The sequence below is a fragment of the Melanotaenia boesemani genome, chromosome 18, assembly GCF_017639745.1.
Source record: "Melanotaenia boesemani isolate fMelBoe1 chromosome 18, fMelBoe1.pri, whole genome shotgun sequence".
NCBI classification, from domain to species: domain Eukaryota; kingdom Metazoa; phylum Chordata; class Actinopteri; order Atheriniformes; family Melanotaeniidae; genus Melanotaenia; species Melanotaenia boesemani.
Genome location: NC_055699.1, coordinates 3,848,719 through 3,867,344, shown reverse-complemented (window position 1 = coordinate 3,867,344; position 18,626 = coordinate 3,848,719). Strand labels below are relative to the sequence as shown.

The window sequence follows — 18,626 nt, the reverse complement described above, 5'->3', positions numbered from 1 at the left end:
TTCCCCAATGACAGCTCCAGGAGCGTGCATAATGAAAAGGGTGCCATCAAAACAAGTCAGAAGCATTAAGTTTTGAGATCAGAAACTTATGTAGTGTGCTTTCAGTATTTGTAACCTGACGTTCTCTTTATTATGGAATAATTTTACTTGTCTATATGCCACATGAGTGTAACAATACCATAAAGAAAAAAACACTTATATTAATATATTGCTATTGATGGTAAATTGGTGCATAATAAAACAGTATGAACAGAATGCTTTGGACCCCAGGAATAATCTTACCTTAGCTACAGTGTGTTGTCATTAAGTACATTAAAGGCATTCAGTTGTGAAGGTATTTATCTGTAATATCTGGAGTCTCCTTGCCAACAGGTGAGCCCATAGTGTGGGTTGGATTTGCATAGTCTGGATATACAACAAGCCTGCAGTTAGAGGCTCTTCATTTTACTATCTGGGCACACAGCAGATCAGACTGACAGGCAAGACCCACAAAGATCCCCGTGGTTAGATAAAGTGAATGTGGACAGTTTCACTTGAGGCAGATTTTGGCAAAACCCTAAGCGAGAGGTAGGTAGGTGGAATCCAGCAGTTCCAACAATAAAGAAATGCATGCATTGAGAGGCTGAACACTCATTTAACTTCTCTGCTGCTGGGTCGGGTTCCACTCGGGGAGGAGTTTCCTGTCTCTCCAAGCCAATCGGAGCGTTCGGAAACAGGTCAGGTAGCTGAAGAGGACCTCAGAGAGAGCGCAAGGCAGGGCAGAGAAGCCACGCATACTGGGAGGTAAGAGAGCACACACACATACTTTCACACACACAAACACACACACACCTTTAACTCAGTGAGATCACCGTTCCCCTCTAGGTTTGCAGTTGTGTATGCAATACAATATAGATCTGCCAGCCCGACTACTTCGTGTTAGTGCGTCACAGAAAAAAATAGGTCAAAACCATTTTAGTCAGTGAGATTGAAGAGTGTTTTCAGGAATCAAGTGCCACCGTTTTAATTACAATGCTCTTAAAAATCCTCACACACATGATGTATAGTTGGTATTATAATGTGGTATATGAGTAGAATATATGAGTATGAGCAATTTAAGTTCCTACAGAAAGTTCAGTCTTACATTTTATGTTCAACATAGTTTAAAAAAGTTTTAAGAGGAGTTAAATTATGGTACCATCCATATCATGATATACATTTCAGTTTTTACCAGAAGCGTAATTCAAAAAAACCTTTGAAAGTTTTCCAAATGTGAGCATTTCAAGTGCTTAGTGCAGCTGTTTAACTGTGTTATGGCCAGTTTCTATGCGTGTCCATGGAAGCGTGTGAGTGTGGACAGAAAGCAGGTCCCCTCAGTGTATCACTCATCTATTTATAGTGTGAACAAATCCCAGATATGAGAGGAATCTTTTTGCAACTTTGCACGCAGTGATGGTGAAAGAGAGAAGGCGGAAGGAGGAAGAAAAGAGAAAGAGAAAGAAAGAAATGGAAAGAAAAGAGGCAAATAGTGTATGAGGGACAGAAGCTGGATGAAGTGGGTATAAAACCAGGGATTAGAAAATAGTATTCTGTCATCTGCTGGTAAGTTAGAGCTGTTTTATGTTTTGAAAGGTTCATGTGTTGTGTTTTAATTGGCAGGGAAATTTAAACCATAGTGATCATGTTAATTCTATTGTTAAATATGATAAACAAATAAAAAAAAAACATACAATATTCACCTAATCCAGTTCAGTGTCATGAGGGGGGCTGGAGCCTGTAACTGTCATTGGATGGAAAGACTCATTTGCCACTCCATTACAAGAAGAAAGTCCTCTCTTTCATTTCTAAGGTTTTAGATCAGCACATAATAGATACATAAATTCATTTTGAGATGAACTACATTTGACATTTTATGCTGTCATTACTTATTTAACAAACTCTAAGATATAATGCAACAATTTGCAAGAAAAAGCACACCAATTACTCAGTAGTGTTTGAAACCACGTTTAGCAGCAACAACTTTCAGTAATAATTTTTCATATATTGAACATGAATGTGGATGAATTTTGGCCCAGTTGTTTCATTTCATCAAGGTTTGCAGACACTCATTAATATACAGCTTTCTTAAAGTCATACTGATGTCTGAGCTTTGACCGGATCATTGCTACACTTCGTGACACTTTGTAATTCTGTTGTAAATTTGCTGCTGTGTTTGGGATCATTGTCCTGTTACTTGATTCAAGGTCAGCCAAGTTTTAGTAGTCTGACAGATGGCCTCATATTTAACTCTAGAATGCTTTGAGTTTGTGGTCAACTCAATGACTGCAAAGTGTTCAAGCCCTCCAGCTCATCATTATTTGGCCAAACATATTAACTTTGGTCTGGTCTTACCAAAGGACATTGTTCCAGAAGTCTTGTTTGTTCAGATGAAACTTTGAAAACATGAGCCATGCTGTTTTTTTTTTTATTTTTTTAAGAGAAAAAGAGGCTTTCTCCCAAGTGGCAACCTCTGCCTATAAAATGTGAAGCCTATGCGAAGTGCAAAGAATTGCAGTTCACCCCTCATCCACTAGGGGCTGGCTCCAAAACAGAGCAAATCCCCATAGACTCCCATGTTAAAAAGATCAACTTTACAGCACAAATAAACATTTTTAAAGCATGGTACAAAAATCCATTTTAGGATTAATAGGTCAAGTTTATCTTCATGACAACTGTGAGGGGGGTGAAATTTTTTTCTAACTCATCTGTTTGGATGTTATTTAATCTTAAAATTTGGCATAATTAAGGGAGTGTCCTTTAGACTGACAGGTATCCAATATCTGCTGAAAGAAAAGAGAGTGCAGAACAACCGCATTTTTTAGCTGGCTAACAGCGTGCCTTAGCTTTAGCCCACCTACCTCTGTTAGCTGGTTAGTTACCGTTGCTCCGGGTTAGCTCGGTTGGCTCTTAGCTACAGGCAGCTCAGAGTTTGATGGTTGTCAATCATCCACTCCCACCTTCACAGTCCCCCTCTTACCCTGACCTCTTTGCTCATTTTTGGATTTTCCAGGACTAACGACATGCATGACGCTACCAAGATGGAGACGGTGGGAACACACAATGAGCTTTACTTTTTATTTTTGCTTTTCAGAAACCTACGGGTGATGTCACGGAGGCGCCGTCCATCTTTTATATACAGTCTATGCTCTTTCCTAGCAGCTTTTCCAAACAAATAATTGTTCAGATTCTAAGTTTACTGTTATGACCTTTAACATTTAACACTCAACTTTAGCAACTTCTCTAAATTCAGTTTCTCATAGTCTGACTTTGAGATGAACTTGCTGGGGTGTCCACTCCTAAGGTGACTGATAACTGTGTGGAATGTTTTCTATTTAAGAATAATCTTTCTTATGGATGATGAATAGAGGGTGTCCTTACCTTTTTACTTTAATGTGTAGGCATCACATGATGGATTTCAAATAGTTTGGTAATGGTCTTATAACGTTTCCTGTACTGATGAGCAGTAACAAGTGATCCTCTAAGATTCTGTCTTTCTTTCTTGGCATTGTGTTAACACACACTTAAATTCAAGCACTGAAAACTTCATCACTACTTGTATAGTACCTATCAGACAAAATACTTAGCCAATACTTTACAACTTCTAAAAAAGAAGGCCTCCTACAGATTTTCAAAAACAGCTGAAAATAGGCTTGTCTTTGTTAAGCTGAGAAATAAATGTAACTGAGCTGCGAAAAGCCAAACGTCTATTTTAAAAAACTAATTAATTTAGCTGCTGCTAATCCAAGAACACTATGGTATACAAATAAATCCATTAGTGGCAAAAAACAGATAAAAACTTCCAGAAATTGACAGATTTCCATTAACAACACTCTTGTTCAGCTTGGCTGTTATTCATTGAACATATATGTACTTCCCTCAACAAGGGCCATATTACTGGAGCCATATATATAGATTTTAGGAATGCCTTTGATACAGTCCATCACCAAATTCTCATGAATAAAATTATGTCATTTGATTTTATACCATCTGCAATAACCATGCTCACCTCCTACTTAAGTGGCAGAACCCAGGTTCAGTCGCATCAGAGTGGCTTGAGTGTTCAAAGGGAGTTCCTCAGGGAAGTATCTTAGGCCCACTATTTTCCAAACGTATCTTAATGACCTTCCCCCTGTGCTCAGTCATTCTAACTCATTGTTGTATGAAGATGACACCTTTATTTTTGTATTTGGTCCAAATACTGACATAATTAACCATAAACTCAATGAAGATCTGCAGTCCTTAAATGGGTGGCTGCAAAAGAATAATTTGACAATCACCATAAAAAATGTGCATGTATTTCCACTCTCCAAGAAGCCAGCTTGTCCTATCAAATCCTGCTTTCATTGCAAACTAAAAACTCTCCACTACATACAAGTATTTGTGGATCATGCTGGAGTCTCATCTCATATACAGTGAACATGAACAAAACCTTATCTGAAACAAAAATTATTTGTGTATAGTAAAATCAGATCATATCTTTCTCTGTCAGTTTCTAAGACACATTTGCATGCAATGATTCTTTTTACTGTGTCATATTGTTTACCTGTTTGGACACTCAACCAATGAAATTCTTGACCCAGTGGCAAGAGACCTTTCAAAACTTTGTACTAAGTCATGGGACTAAATTGTATTTCCACCTACTAGATGCCCATCTGCATCATTAGCTGCCTTAGTACCAAAACTTAACCCCAGATCTGATCCTTTAACCAGATCAGTAACACTTGTGCCATTACCATTCTTTTGAAAAGGTTATGTACAAAGATGTTTCTTTAATGTACTAAACAAAGCCTGGAACAACATTCCACATCACATAAGGACTAAAACATCACCAGGATTGTTTTAAACCACCCACAAACACCATTTGGCAGACAGTTACTGCCATGGCAACTGATGTATCCCCACAACCTCCTCCAACCACTGCTGTGTGATAGTACTGTCTTTATACATGTGTTGTGTGTCTGTCCATGTTTCTGCAGTGCATGAACCTGCTGAAAATCAGTTTTTGCTGTGTCATTGCTTTTAATTCTTTCCTGCATAAAATAAATAAATAATTCAGAAATCAATAAATGCTGCAGACCAACAAACTGGCAAAGGCTCAACTTTTATCGGGGTTCTAACACCTGTTGTTGCTCAATTAATCCAGTGCAATCAATCTGCAGCACCTGGAGCTACTAACCCTCTTTATTGATATGAAAACAGTGAAGGTGGATATAGTTTTTCCACACATGTAAGCATTTAGGCTTAGTTTTCAAACACAAACCTATCTTTTTATTTTAGTTAGTTAATGGTATACAGATGAAATATTTTGGACGACAGAACATATTAAACTCCTTCAACATTTTATTGTTGTCATAGGTGAACACTTGGTGGTGTTGATGCTGGTGTAAAGAGTTCAGACACATTTCAATGGTGTGTATTGAAACAAGTGACAAAAAATGATTATTTCTGCAGTTGCAGCTGTGTGTTACATCTCTTACTGGTATTCTCGACCTAACAAGCTTAGGGACACATTCCTTAAGCTAACATCATTTTACTTGTGTATTTAGTTACAGAAAGTGAAAGTTGAAAAAATAGCTCCAGCTGTTTCACACAATAAGGACTCATTAGGGTGCAGCTGCTACTCATAAAACATAAATACCATTGTGTGGGGGTGTGTGCAGGTATGTGTGTGTGTTGCATATTGTAAGGATGTCTTTTTTTTGTCAAGGACTTTTTACTATGTTGTTGCATGAACGCCTCCATGGAGGCGATTAGAGAAGTGTTCCTCTGGCCCTCTGAGCTACTAGTAGATTAGATAAGTAGGTTATGGAAACTTCTTCCATTATGAACCACTTAGGCTGGAGTTGATCTGTGAAGTACCATATGGTAGAAGAAGCAAAAAAACCGAATGTGAAAATGAGGATGAGATGAAGAGCTTTTGTAATAAATGCACTGTTCTTCTGGAAGACTGTAGCATTGTGGATTGAATTAAATGGGTCATTATGCAGAACTTGACAAGCTTTTAGGCTAATTTAATTTGAATCAGATGTGTTGGAGCAGAGAAACATCCAAAACTTGCAGGACAATGGCCCCTAAGGTTGAAGTCTGTTATCCCCGGTCTAAATGGAGCGTGGCTAATCCAGCAACCTGTTTGTCTGGAAAATTGGAAAAGGATCTAGAGACTTTGCAGGCCAGTTCAAGGCAAGGCAATTTTATTTGTATAGCACATTTCATGTACAAGACAATTCAAAGTGCTTTACATACAACATTTTAGCAGGGTGTAGAAAGCAATACAAGTGCATTATTAAAAAAATGTAAAAAAAAAAAAAAGATAAAAAAAAATGCAATTAATGAAATAAAAACAGAAAGAAGATGCTAAAATAAAATAGATAAAATGCAAGAAATAAAATTTCAGTGTGGGGAAAGACAATATTAAAACATGATTCCAGTTCAAACCATAATAAGCCATTTAACATTTTTACATTCTCACAATAGGCACTCTGTGTAAAGTGAAATGTTATAATGCACTGCTTACACTGGCTGGTGAAACAGACAATTGTCATTTGAGGCATACCCAATGCCGAAAAACAGTTGCATTGAATACAAGATACTTTTACCTTGTCAGGTGACCACATCACAATCTTAAACCCTGAACATTCATTGGATTGAAACACAAGTATCCAGTTGAATGAAATTCAATGAGAAACAAGCCATCATCTGGTCTTCATCTGGGACTGAAAACCTTTGTTGTGTGGGGTGATGCCCTGCTTCCATAGAGAGTCTGCACTCTTCAGATTAAAGCCTTGTGATGGTGGTCAGAAGTTTTAAAGTACAGTTTGTTTCTGTGGGTCTTGGCTCACTGGATGCTAATGTTTTTACCTGTTTTATATCTACTTTATATTTTATTTTTAGCTACTACTTCATTAACTTAAGGCAGGCTGCTTTTACTTTAGCTTGTCTGTGTTTGGTCAAGTTTAGCCACCAAAATACTTTTTGAGAGTTAGGACAAAAGTTATGGTTAATTTTCAGACCCTTTTCATAGAAGCAGTGATTTTATTAACACTGCCTTTTGTTGGGATTTATTATGGTGGCATCAAAGCTAGCTCATCTTAAAGGCAGAAATAAACACTTTCACACACTCCCCAGATGATGAATGAATATCTCTTTGCTGTCTGTAGTACCAACATGTAATTCTAACTTATTATGTGATATATGATGAGATGAGTTGCTTATTTGCATTTTATACTCACAAAAAACAAAAAAACAAATAAAAAATGGAAAAAACCTGAACTAGTCATGAAAACACAAAACAGCTGCTGTATTAGCGTTATCAGTGACACACATGATCATCAAACCACACAGTGGAGCTTGACTTCTGGTGACCCTCATGGCTGTGTAATGCAAGTAAAGGAGCCACATCATCTGTATAGACTGTAGAATGGATTCAAGTGGGAGAACATTCACCTGTTTGATATTGACAACTGTAATGCTTCCTAAGGAGGGGATGTAATAAACTGCATTAGCTTAAATGAGCAACAATACTTGCACACTTGTTTATCAGGAAGCAATTTGATTGTTTGGGTAAGAACCTACGGCCAAAGTGCCAATCAGTGGGAGTGGATGGTCTTAAATAATGCAAATTATTGTAAATAAACATGAATGGTAATAAAAGGGTTTTAATGGCAGATCTTCAACTGTTTTACCTGTCAAATCTAAACTTTACCAACATGCAACTAATTTCCTCAGATTTAAGCTATGATTTAAGTATAACTAATAGCAGCCATGCTAATCCTGCCACACAGAGCACTTTTTCAGTGATGCAAAGATCCACCCAAAGGTGAAACTGATGTATTTTTTGCTTTGACAGTGTCTCTTGTCTCCCTCATGAATGATTCAGAGAACAGTTCCTCTACTTGCTTTTCTCTGTAAGAGTCGCTAAGCAACTGAAATGCTATCCCGGCCCTCGAAAACCACAGTCCCTGGGCCCCAAACAGGCATACAAACACACTCGCAAATACACACCAGCACACACAGCTGAATGTCTATGATCTATACTTCCTGCAGGTCAGTGGACTCATCGGGGGGATTATGTCCAAACCTTCGACCAACGTTAAGGCCCTGCAGGTAAAATATTTTCACCTGCCTGCACCCACACCTGGCTCTGAAACCTGAATGTGTGGCTTCCTGCATGATTGTAAGTGGAGGAATGAGGATGTCAGACAGCTGCTTACACACTGAAGTTTTATTGGTGAAGGCAGATACAGGATTAAGACTGTGCATATGCAGTATCAGGGCTTTATTAGTGCAGTATTTTAGCAAGGCAAACATACGCAGAGGTTGCTGTTGGGGTGATGGCTTTGTGTGCATGTCAGAGAGGCTTTCATTAATCATCTCACTCCTCATTGTGCTCATTTTCACATCTAACCATGGGATAGGCATCAGTACAGAAGGCTTTTAAAAACCCGTACAATACAAACAAGAGGTCAGTCTACAACAAAAAAAACAGCAGAATAGCTTCACATTATAAATATTTGGGTCATAAATAAATGTTCTTTAATCTCTTATGTCACCAACTTTACATGTTTTATATCACCTATTTTAAACGCAATGTCATTCTTAGCTTTAAACATTTTCAAAAACAACACAAAACACATTATAATACTGTATATTCTCCCAATATTTTCCTTTTCATAATCACTACAGTATAAAAAAAGCTTTATTATTTCAATAAATGCATTGGGTTGTTAAGAAACATCCAATACTATGTTTAATTTAGCTACAAAAAAATTAAGACAGTTCCAAAATGTACATAACACACAGCTTTAGTTTGTGCCACGCCCCCACTATCTGTTTTTAAAGTAGAACTTGACCAAGATTGCACATCCAAGTAGACTCATAAGTGTTGTGGACTCTGTGAGAATGTTTCTCATTTTATGGCTGCTACTTAAATCAGCTTAAAAAGTCTGAAAATAGCAAAATAATAATGATTCTCATCATAATGATTATGCATCTAATTTGAAAAGACAAAAGTGAGGGAAAACTGCATTGTTACATCAACAGCAGGAAGGCTTGTTGTTAAAAACAGAGAGAAACTATTGGATTGTGGGAAATGCAGACATAGGGATTTGATAAGAGAAGGGATATCTGCAAGGACCATCTACAGTTTTATAAGGAAGCAAGAATAAATATCCATGTAAAAACACCAACAAAAGCAGGTTTCCACATTGATTTTTCTTCACTGCTACTTCAAAAAGATCAAGAAAGCAATGACACACATTAAAAAAGAAATATTTGTGCCCTGAAAAGAATATAACCCACAGACTAGTTATGGAAATGAAGTCATAGGTGGTCCTTTAACAAACCATCTTTTATAGAATTAAACTTAATCCTAATGAGTAAAACAGGAGCATCTATTAAAATTTGTTGTGTAAATCCCACCAGAGTTGCTTGTGTGTGTAATGGCACACCATGATTAAAAAGCAAGTCTGTTTGTATTCTGTGTGAGATTATTTTTCTATGCAAGGTAGGAGAAAAGGAATCACACCCCAATGTTTATCACACATTCAAATGACAAATACTCGTCTTATCTAACCCTTTATATCTCGTATATTTGATTCTCTCTCTGCTATTATAGTTTCTTTAGATATAATGCCTAGATTTAAAATGCTATCTAAGGCCTATGGAAAAAGAATGTAAAGATACTTCTTAGCATTGTGAAGAAATAAAAAAAAAGATCTCAGAATATATAATTTAAGTGTAAATCATTAATATGAGGACAGAAACAACTCCTATGGGAACAACATTGGAGAATTTCAAGAAAAAGTGTTTTGCTGTTGATAATTATATAGGCAGGAAGCTATAGTTTGCAGATGAAACAAAGTCTTAGATGTTTGGAGTAATGTGCTCTGGACGAATTAATTGATAAAAGATTGTGTAAATAATTTGTCGGTTACATAAATAAACTTGCAAATTAAGAACCAAGTGAGGTTTCACACAAAAGTTCATAAAAATCCGTAATCCAGTCCTGCTGGGAATGTAAATAAAGAATAAAAGTTAAAAATAAAATAAAGCAATCTTACAGGAATTTTATATCCATGTATGTGATAATTGAGCCTAACGGAGCTTCCAGTGAGCAGCTGTCAGACTGTAACTGGAAAACTCCCCTGCAGCCAAGAAAACTTGAGTTTAGGTCCTGTTTTAGCACATTCAGGTTTCACTTACATTTATTTGTTTGCTCTTGTCTTTTATAGGGTTACAACCAATAAGCTATTGATGACACTTCAAATTTCTTCAAATACAAAAACATTACTTTAAAACTGAGGTACATATTAAACATAAGCAATTTATGCTGCTGTTTAAAATTCTCTTAAATCATAATAAATCTTAGGAAATACACAATTTATGACAACTTAAGTTATATTTCTGTTTTCCTTGTTATAGAATGAGATTCTAGGGCTAAATAATCTATGCTCTATAGCTGGATGATAAAGCCAAAATAGACTGTGTCCAAATTCTCATTAATAATCACATATAGATGTTCAAATAGATAAAGCTATAGCTCTTATCCAAAAGGTCATTTATACATATTATTTAGGTCTATGCAATTTAATAGAAACAGTAAGCCTTGTTGAGGGACCTTCCAGCAGTTATAGTAAAATATTTTATTCAAGCTTGAATTTTCCAGTGTAGGGTTACTGCAGTGCCACAGCCAGTAATTACTAGTATTACGTACAATGCAGGGAATATCGTTTCCCATAATAATCAACTGCTTTGAGTAAAAAAAGGCAGATAACTGAGAAAATCAATATGTTCACATTTTCAGTTTCTTTGTTTTGGCCTGCCCTCAGGTAAAATATTCCTTTAAGCTTTGGTAGTTAATGGTGAGACATCAGGACATGCTTGCTGACGGCACTGTAAGCATAAAGACAGCAAACGACTCCAGCCAAAGCAGTTTTACAGTAATTCCAACCTCAGCAAACATGCTGTACACAAGTTCCTTTCCAATCTTAAGACCTGAATGTCAGTAAAATATAAAACTCTTTCATAGAACAACATCCACTGACATCAGTAACAAACACCACACTCCCACTCTATACAGAGGTACAACATTAGCTTATATACAATACAAAACAAAACACACCAAAATCCAAATGACGGGATGCAGGCAGCAGCAGGATAGTAAGTTGGCAAGCAAATCGCTTAGTGTGTTCGTGTGTGTGTGTGTGTGTGTTTGTGTCTGAGTGTGTCGCATTTTCATAAACATACAAGGCCCTTTTAGGGACTGATGATAACCAGGAAGCAGTGGTCATAATCAAAACAAGGGGTTTTGAGGAAAGAGTGCAAGCACACACACACACCCACACACAAACAGAAATGTTAAACTTTATTCATTAAAGTTTTAAAAGGCTCTCGTTGGCTGTTCTCGCTGTCTTTCAGGCTAATTTGAACATCCCGATGGGAGCTCTGCGTCCAGGGGCGGGGCATCCTGTCAAAAGGAGAGAGGAGACAGCAGAACCAGAAGAGGTGAGACAGCACTTTAAGAAGCACCATGAACAATGATCAGTATCTTGATAGTGACATTAAGTCTGCTGGCCTTTACACTTAAAATCCATTCATTTTCACCTAAAACGTGTTTTTATGGATAAAAAGACATGTTGTGGACCATGATTTTACTGAAGTACTTTACTTGACCCTTGCTGATGTACAGTAATGTGTCTGTTGCATCATTTTCTGCTACTGGAGTACAGTATGGCTTCAAAGATTAATTCCATGGGCGACTGGTCAGAAATAAGTATTTACTGAATCTACTCAAGAAGCTTAGCTTTTTAATGGTGTATAATGAGTGTAGATACGTGGAATGCAGACTGAGTAAAACACACATATATTGGTGTTAATAGAATAATAGAACTGGATAAAAACAAAGTTTCAGCTTCTAGCACGGGACTTTTCTTCACAGTGGGAACTGGTTGTGACCATAAAGCAAGTCTAAATTTTTCCCAAACATGTTCTGACCAATCAGATCACATTTTGCTCTGCATAAATTTACTATTTGTATTTCCATTAAACAAATGAGTTGGGTTTAAATACAAACTGTGTGTTTGTACCTTGTGTGAATGTCGTCTGTGAACTCACAGTAGAAAGTGAAAGTATCTGTCATTTTATTTCAGACTTTATTTCGTTTGATTTTGGGAATAGTTTAGTTGTTTAAAAAAAACGTAAAAAAATTGTATTTATTTTGACCCTGCTCTGATATATTCTTGTGCTTAGTGTGTCTGTACAAGATTTGCTTCAATTCAATTCAATTCAATTCAGTTTTGTTTATTTTACCTATTCAGTCATCACAAGGCATTGTGAAATATATTGTCCAATTCAATCTAATTATAACCCAGTTCCACCCAGTTTATGGTAATTTAGCTGTAATCTAATTAAATTAAATTGATTATGATCGAGAGTAGTCCAGTTCCTTACAATTATGTTCAAATAAAACAATTTATTCTGAATATGAATGAAAGATGTGAAGTGTTGATGTTGGACTATAAGCAGAGGTTTTAGACCGATAGACCGAATTACTTTCTATTAATTTCATAACCTGTACCTTTGGGAATGTTTAATATAAACTTCCAACAATTTAATTTGTAAAGAAAAGCATGAATAAGTGTTTAGTTTTAAAACATTTTTAATAGTTCAAGCGGTCCAGCCGTATCTTGTCTTTCAGATCTTTTAACTCCTTCCAGACCTCTGAGATCTGTATATATTGTGTCTTGTGCTTGTCCTGCTTTACTGTTGGTGTTGTATTGCTGCTGGTACCCAAATTTCCCTGAGGACTCTCCAAAGGGATTAATAAAGTATTTCTATTCTATTTCTATTCTATTCTGTCTGCTTATCAGATGCTTCTGCTTGTACTGAGGTTCTATAGAGATGCCTTCCCCACCTTTCCCTCCACATCAGGACTTTACCAACAGTGGATGTTTTTTAAAACTGGTTTTAAAAAGCATTTTTCAAACCTTGGCTTTTAGTTATGAATGAGCTGTTGACATTTAGTAACTTGTCTTGTTTTCTGGTGTCTGGTGATTCTTGTTTTTAAGTCATACAGCATGTCTGTTTTGTTTGTTTCTTTTTAAATGGGCTTCTAAATAAATATGACTCGACACCATTTTGTTCCACTTAGGCTCCTTCACCAGACCCAACTTGCCAACCTGCAGCTCAGACACCAGAGGAGAAGAAAGCGTTGCCAGGTGCGGTGAAGCTACCTGGGCCTGCGGTGAATCTAACAGAGCTGCAAAACGTCAAGAGTGAATTACGATGGGTCACCAAGGATTAACATGTAGGTTAGTTGTTTCACACATGAAATTAATACACAATATGTTGCTTTTTATTCTGAAAAATGAAATCTATTATTTAAAGATATAAGACCTGTATCTATTAATGATTTATTTATTCAACTAACATGAAGTTTTTCTTTTAATAAGTCTATTAATACTAAAGTCAGTATGGTCATTACAACTGCCCATCCATGTTAGCTAATATCATCATCAGAAAAACACAAACACTCATTGTTTGGTAGGGATGGAAAAAAAATGAGCTGGCTTTTAACAGTGACACTGGTTTTGACATAAAGCTTCCTTTGAATGTTGGACAGGTCAGAAAGGCTGGATTTGAAGACTCAAAAAGAAAATAAAATAAATGCAAATAATATCCAAATTAGAAAAAGGAAGCAGAAAGGGTGAATTTATAAACTGAGCTACCAACTCACTGTGAGGGATGCAAATCCATTAAATGTGAAAGAAAAAAAAAGGGAAATGATTTTCCAACTGGAACGGAGGTACAGTATACGAAGTGAGAGCTGATAAATGTCAGCGAGGTTTAAATCCTGCAGCAGACACAATATAATCAAATATGATTGTCAGTCAAAGATAGTTGTGTCTCAAAGTAAAATTTATAAATGTAGCCAAATAATTTTAAACAATAATTAAAACTTCCAAGTCTCAAACATAAAGAAAATGTCTTTGGCTTTTTGCTGTAAGCAGATATTTCGTTTTCTTATCATTTGTTCACAACTACAAAGCCTTGTTTTATGGACAGTTATTGACTATAAAATGAAGCTGCAGCAATAAAAAAATAAAATAAAAAAAGAAGTTTTTATGATGGAATTTAAATTGTGGACCATTTATTTAATTTCTTATGGTACATGTGGACTCCTGGATAATCCTGAGATAAAAGAAACTTTACCAGTTAATTTACCCGAGAAGAAGCTGATGTCGATCAATTATGTCTTTGATGCATAACAAAGAGAAAAGTAAAGATCCTTCTGGTGTCAGCGTGACTTTAACCACAATAATTACTTGTAGTGGTCACAGCTCGCCACAGGGAGGCGCTGTTGGCTGCTCAGGCTTTGCCGTGGGCCAGGCTGTGTGTTGATGTCTCTGTGTGTGGGCTGTAGGGGTTGAGTCAGGCGCTATATTTATGCTTTATAGGAGTATGAGTGTGAGTTTTGGAAGTGTGAGCATTGAGGGGCAGTCTGTGCTGTGACTTTTCAGCAAGATGCAGAAACCACAATATCAAAACACTGCAGCCTCTCCACCCTGCTCAAACTGTGTGGGTGCGCCGTGGTGGGAGATGATGAGGGAGGAAAAGCACGAGCTGGTTAAAGTTTAAGATGTGAACACTTCACACCAGTTATTAGTCCAAACAACAACCGTCTAATGATACCATTCATGATTAATAAGCTTTTTGGTGTTGATTATAAAATTCTATTATATATATACACACACACACACACACACACACACACACATAAAGTTTTTTCCAACTTTTGGTAATGAGCAGCATGTCAGGATCCCCTTCTCCTGTTAAGCATTAAGTGACATTATTATTAGTTTGAAATAAATTAGAAGTTGAAAAATTTCGGGGAGCTTATATGTTAAATAAATAAATAAATGAATCAGTGTTTCCCCTACTCCAACACACCTGACCCAAATTAAATGGATCCAACAGCCTTTGAGGTTCTGCACAATAACTCATTAATTTGAGTCAGGTGTCAAAAACCTGCAGGACTGCAGTCTCCATGGGAGCAAATTTAATAGCCCTGCTGTAATAGTAATATTTTCCTTAGTATGGATACTGAAATGAAAGTATAATTGCAACCATAGTACATCCCCATTTTTCTTTGTGCATATGTGACGTTTCTTTTCCAGTTTTCATCTAATAATGACACCTCTCTTTATCCAGTTACTGCAGCCATGAAAGCCATTTCATGGCCATTTCATGGTTTCCTCTTCTGCCCGCACTGGCCAGTTTAGACTTTAATTTTCGTCATCAGACATGGACACCATGCCATTAACACAACAGTTTAGGCACAATGACTTGCTCAGACATTAAGATGTTTCTTCAGTTTCTTGGCAAAAGGTTTTACATTCAGTTTGTTAGCTGTTAGCAAACATTTCACCTCTGTCCCCTGATTAAGATCTCCTTTGAGTTCTAGCTTGATGTTCACATCCACACCAAACCGGAATAACAGGCAGTGAGTCTTCAGCTGTATGAAACTAGAAAAACAATTTTTTTAATGGACCATGTGCACATGATGTTCAAATGGGCTGAGACCTTCCCACACAGTTCCCTTAAAGTTAAAACGCATTACTGTCACTATATAAAGAAGCAACAGCAGTATGACCTAACAGTGTATTTATATTTAACCCTCATTACTTGAAGGATAAATTGAAAGCTAAAAATGGAATCGATTCCTTGTTTAATTTTTTTTTTTTTTTTTTTTTGAAGACAGCTGAAATATTAATTAAGCTAAAACAAACTAATTTAGTCCATTATTTTTGTAATTCAGATACTTAAACCAGATATATCCCTGGAATTTATCAACCTTTTTTATTAGCTAATAATCCTTTCATGTCCAGCAGACTCAAACTCAACTCTTTGAAAAGGGAACAGTCTAAAAATGTATTAAAAAGTAAGTGTGGCAGAATTACAGAGATAAAAGAAGAAACAAAAGTAGATACAGTAAGAACAGAGAAACCAGGCTTAATCCTTTTAATCTCAACTGTCACGGTTCGGCTGTCTCTTAGGCATTACCCGACAGCTTCTAAAGAAAATCCCTCACAGGGTCTTTATCTGTCTTTTGTCCTTCAGGATCTTCCTGCCAGACGACGAGGACGATTATCTTCATGGACACAGATTTGCCCACCGCTGCTGAAGACTAGCAAAATCTCCAAACTCAACATGTTTGGAAACACTGAAAGTCTCTGAAGCTCGACTTTTGTAAACTCTCTTCCAATCAGTAATACAGCATTAAAAGTTTGTCTATCACTAGGGGTGGATGCTGTTTTGTCACTAAATCCAGAATTTAATTTTATTTTGTACAAAAATTTGTTTCTGCTACAGATAAGGCTTCATTTTACTTCTGCGATGTGTTTTCTTTTTTGAGTGTGTTTTTTAAAGGTGCTTTCAATTGGATGGTTAGAAGGAAATAAATTCAAAGATTATCATGAACTTCCCAAAAACAAAACTTTTAAATTCAGTGTAGAAGAACTTGTACACACATCAGCTGTTCAACTTTAATTTATATGGATGCTTTCTGATAAGTGATTTCTTTCTAAATGTTCTTCATACAGCTGACTGTTTGGGTTAAAGAATAATGTTTATGCTTTTCAGATGGAAAATGTGTTATGTTTGTTTAATGTTGTTACAATTCCCATAAAATTTAAATATTGCAATAAATCCAACAAAGTCCAAATTTATTTTGTCAGTTTCTGTTACAGTAAATGAGAATAATGGTGGCTGAAAGACCTGAATATTATTCGTTTTTGTTTGTTTCTGCTATCATTGGTCGGTAAGACAGTCTATTACCTTAATTTAGTTCTGGGACGATGTGTACTTATATAGCGCTGTCTGTACTTATAAAGTGCTTTTATCCAAAGCGCTTTACATTATACATCACATTCACCCATTCACACACACATTCACACACTGATGGTGGAAGCTGCCATACAAGGTGCTCAACCATGACCCATCAGGAGCAATTAGAGGTTTGGTGCCTTGCCCAAGGACACCTCGACATGAGCACTCCGATCCAGAATTGAACCGGCAACTCTTGGGCTACAGGACAACCACTCTACCCACTGAGCCACTTTGAGTCTTGCCATAAAGTTAAGGCACAGCTGACAGTTATAGTCCAATAAATAATTAATTTATTATGATCAAGGCTCTAATAACGTTTTCAAGCATCTAAAAAATGTTGAAATGTTTGGGATGTAGTTAAATGTTAAAACAACTCTTGGATGGATTGACATAAAATGAGATGCTAACATTCATAGTTCCATGAATACAGATCCTAATGGCTTAACTACGGTGGCCAGGAAGTGCAAAACAATATTAGTGAAACACTTTTACATTTTCGTGATACACGTTTACATCCATTGAAACACTTTTACAAGTTTACTGAAACACAATTCAAAAGATAGGTGTTTCACCAAACTCTGTGACTCATCAGAATCTGTGACTGCAGCGAGCCCTCTGCACGTCTTAGAAGTCTTAGAAGACAAGCAAAGTTTTAAAAACACTTTTATTGAAGTCTGAGTTCATTATAATGCAGGTAAAGTAACATAAAAAGTAACACAGAAATGTGTTTTCAATAAAAGTGAAGACTTTGATCGTGTTGTAAGACGTACATGCAGAGAAATGTACACTATGGTCACAGATTCTGATGGATCACAGATATTGGTGAAACACCTATCTTTGTAATTGTGTTTTGGTAAACTTGATAAAGTTTTTCATTGGATGTAAATGTGTATCACGAAAATGTAAAATGTAATATTGTTTTGCACTTCCTGGCTACCGTACTTAACCTTTAATATTTTTGTCATTTAAAGTCTCTGTTGCTGCTCTGGTTTTCCATCTCGTCTAGCTAGAGATATGAACAGGTTTGTTAAGGACAAGCTGTTAACGAGATCCAGTATTTGAATCAAGTGTGTTTCTGAGCAGTGAAACATGTCAAACCTGCACAACAGTGTCTCATGAGAACCAGAGTCCAAGAACACAAACTTAAGTTCTTCTGTAGCGACCAGTAGGTCAATATTTATGCATATCATGGTAAATTTCAAGAAAAATGTACAAACACAAATCTTTTCTATGAAAAAAGATTGAAAAGAAGCTATGTCTCCCCCAGAAACACTAATGCTGTTGATTTTTTTGGTTCATTCATGCTAGTTAGCAAATAACATGCTGAAACCTTTAAGTGGCTGCACATGGTGAGCAGTTCACCTGTTATATCAGCATGTTAGCCTTGCCATTCAGTTGGCTTTTCATTTCATTTGTTCATTTTTTATATGTGGATTCAACAGTTGTAGGAGTGCAGAAAAACACCCTGAAACAAGTCGACAAACTGACAGAAACATTTTGAAGATGAAAAGTTGAAAACATCTTTTTTAGTCCATTAAGGCAAAATTTGTCACACTATTTTTTTACCTTGATCTGAGCACCTGAAGAGATAAACACTTTGTTTTGATCATTCCAGCCACAATTAGCCTACTCCTGTACGTTGAGCATATGTAGCAGGTTGTTTTACTCCTGTATAAAGATATGCTGCATTATTCACTAAGATCACATCTAAAAATCCATCAGTT

At 36.4% G+C, this 18,626-nt stretch overlaps 2 protein-coding genes across 5 annotated transcripts in view; one reads left to right on the top strand and one right to left on the bottom strand.

Annotated features, from left to right (window-relative positions):
* The first annotated feature begins 471 nt into the window (after positions 1 to 471).
* smpx (small muscle protein X-linked) lies at positions 472 to 16,738 on the top strand. Of its 3 annotated transcripts, none has more exons than XM_041967568.1 (5): positions 472 to 783; positions 8,062 to 8,121; positions 11,434 to 11,520; positions 13,166 to 13,321; positions 16,135 to 16,738. In XM_041967568.1, the coding sequence occupies exons 2-4, from the start codon at positions 8,086 to 8,088 to the stop codon at positions 13,316 to 13,318; spliced, it is 276 nt and encodes a 91-aa protein (XP_041823502.1). In that variant the 5' UTR covers positions 472 to 783; positions 8,062 to 8,085; the 3' UTR covers positions 13,319 to 13,321; positions 16,135 to 16,738. The 3 variants fall into 3 exon arrangements, with proteins under 3 accessions (XP_041823502.1, XP_041823501.1, XP_041823503.1); XM_041967567.1 differs by having other exon boundaries at positions 478 to 783; positions 13,166 to 13,325; XM_041967569.1 differs by lacking the exon at positions 472 to 783 and adding an exon at positions 1,407 to 1,581 and having other exon boundaries at positions 13,166 to 13,325.
* The window catches only part of cnksr2a (connector enhancer of kinase suppressor of Ras 2a), a 92,531-nt gene continuing 84,750 nt past the window's right edge, over positions 10,846 to 18,626 (bottom strand). For both annotated transcript variants that reach the window (XM_041967561.1, XM_041967563.1), the window contains one exon: positions 10,846 to 11,482. In XM_041967561.1, coding sequence (XP_041823495.1) covers positions 11,435 to 11,482 — 48 coding nt within the window. In that variant the 3' untranslated portion in view covers positions 10,846 to 11,434. The remainder of the gene's footprint in view (positions 11,483 to 18,626) is intronic.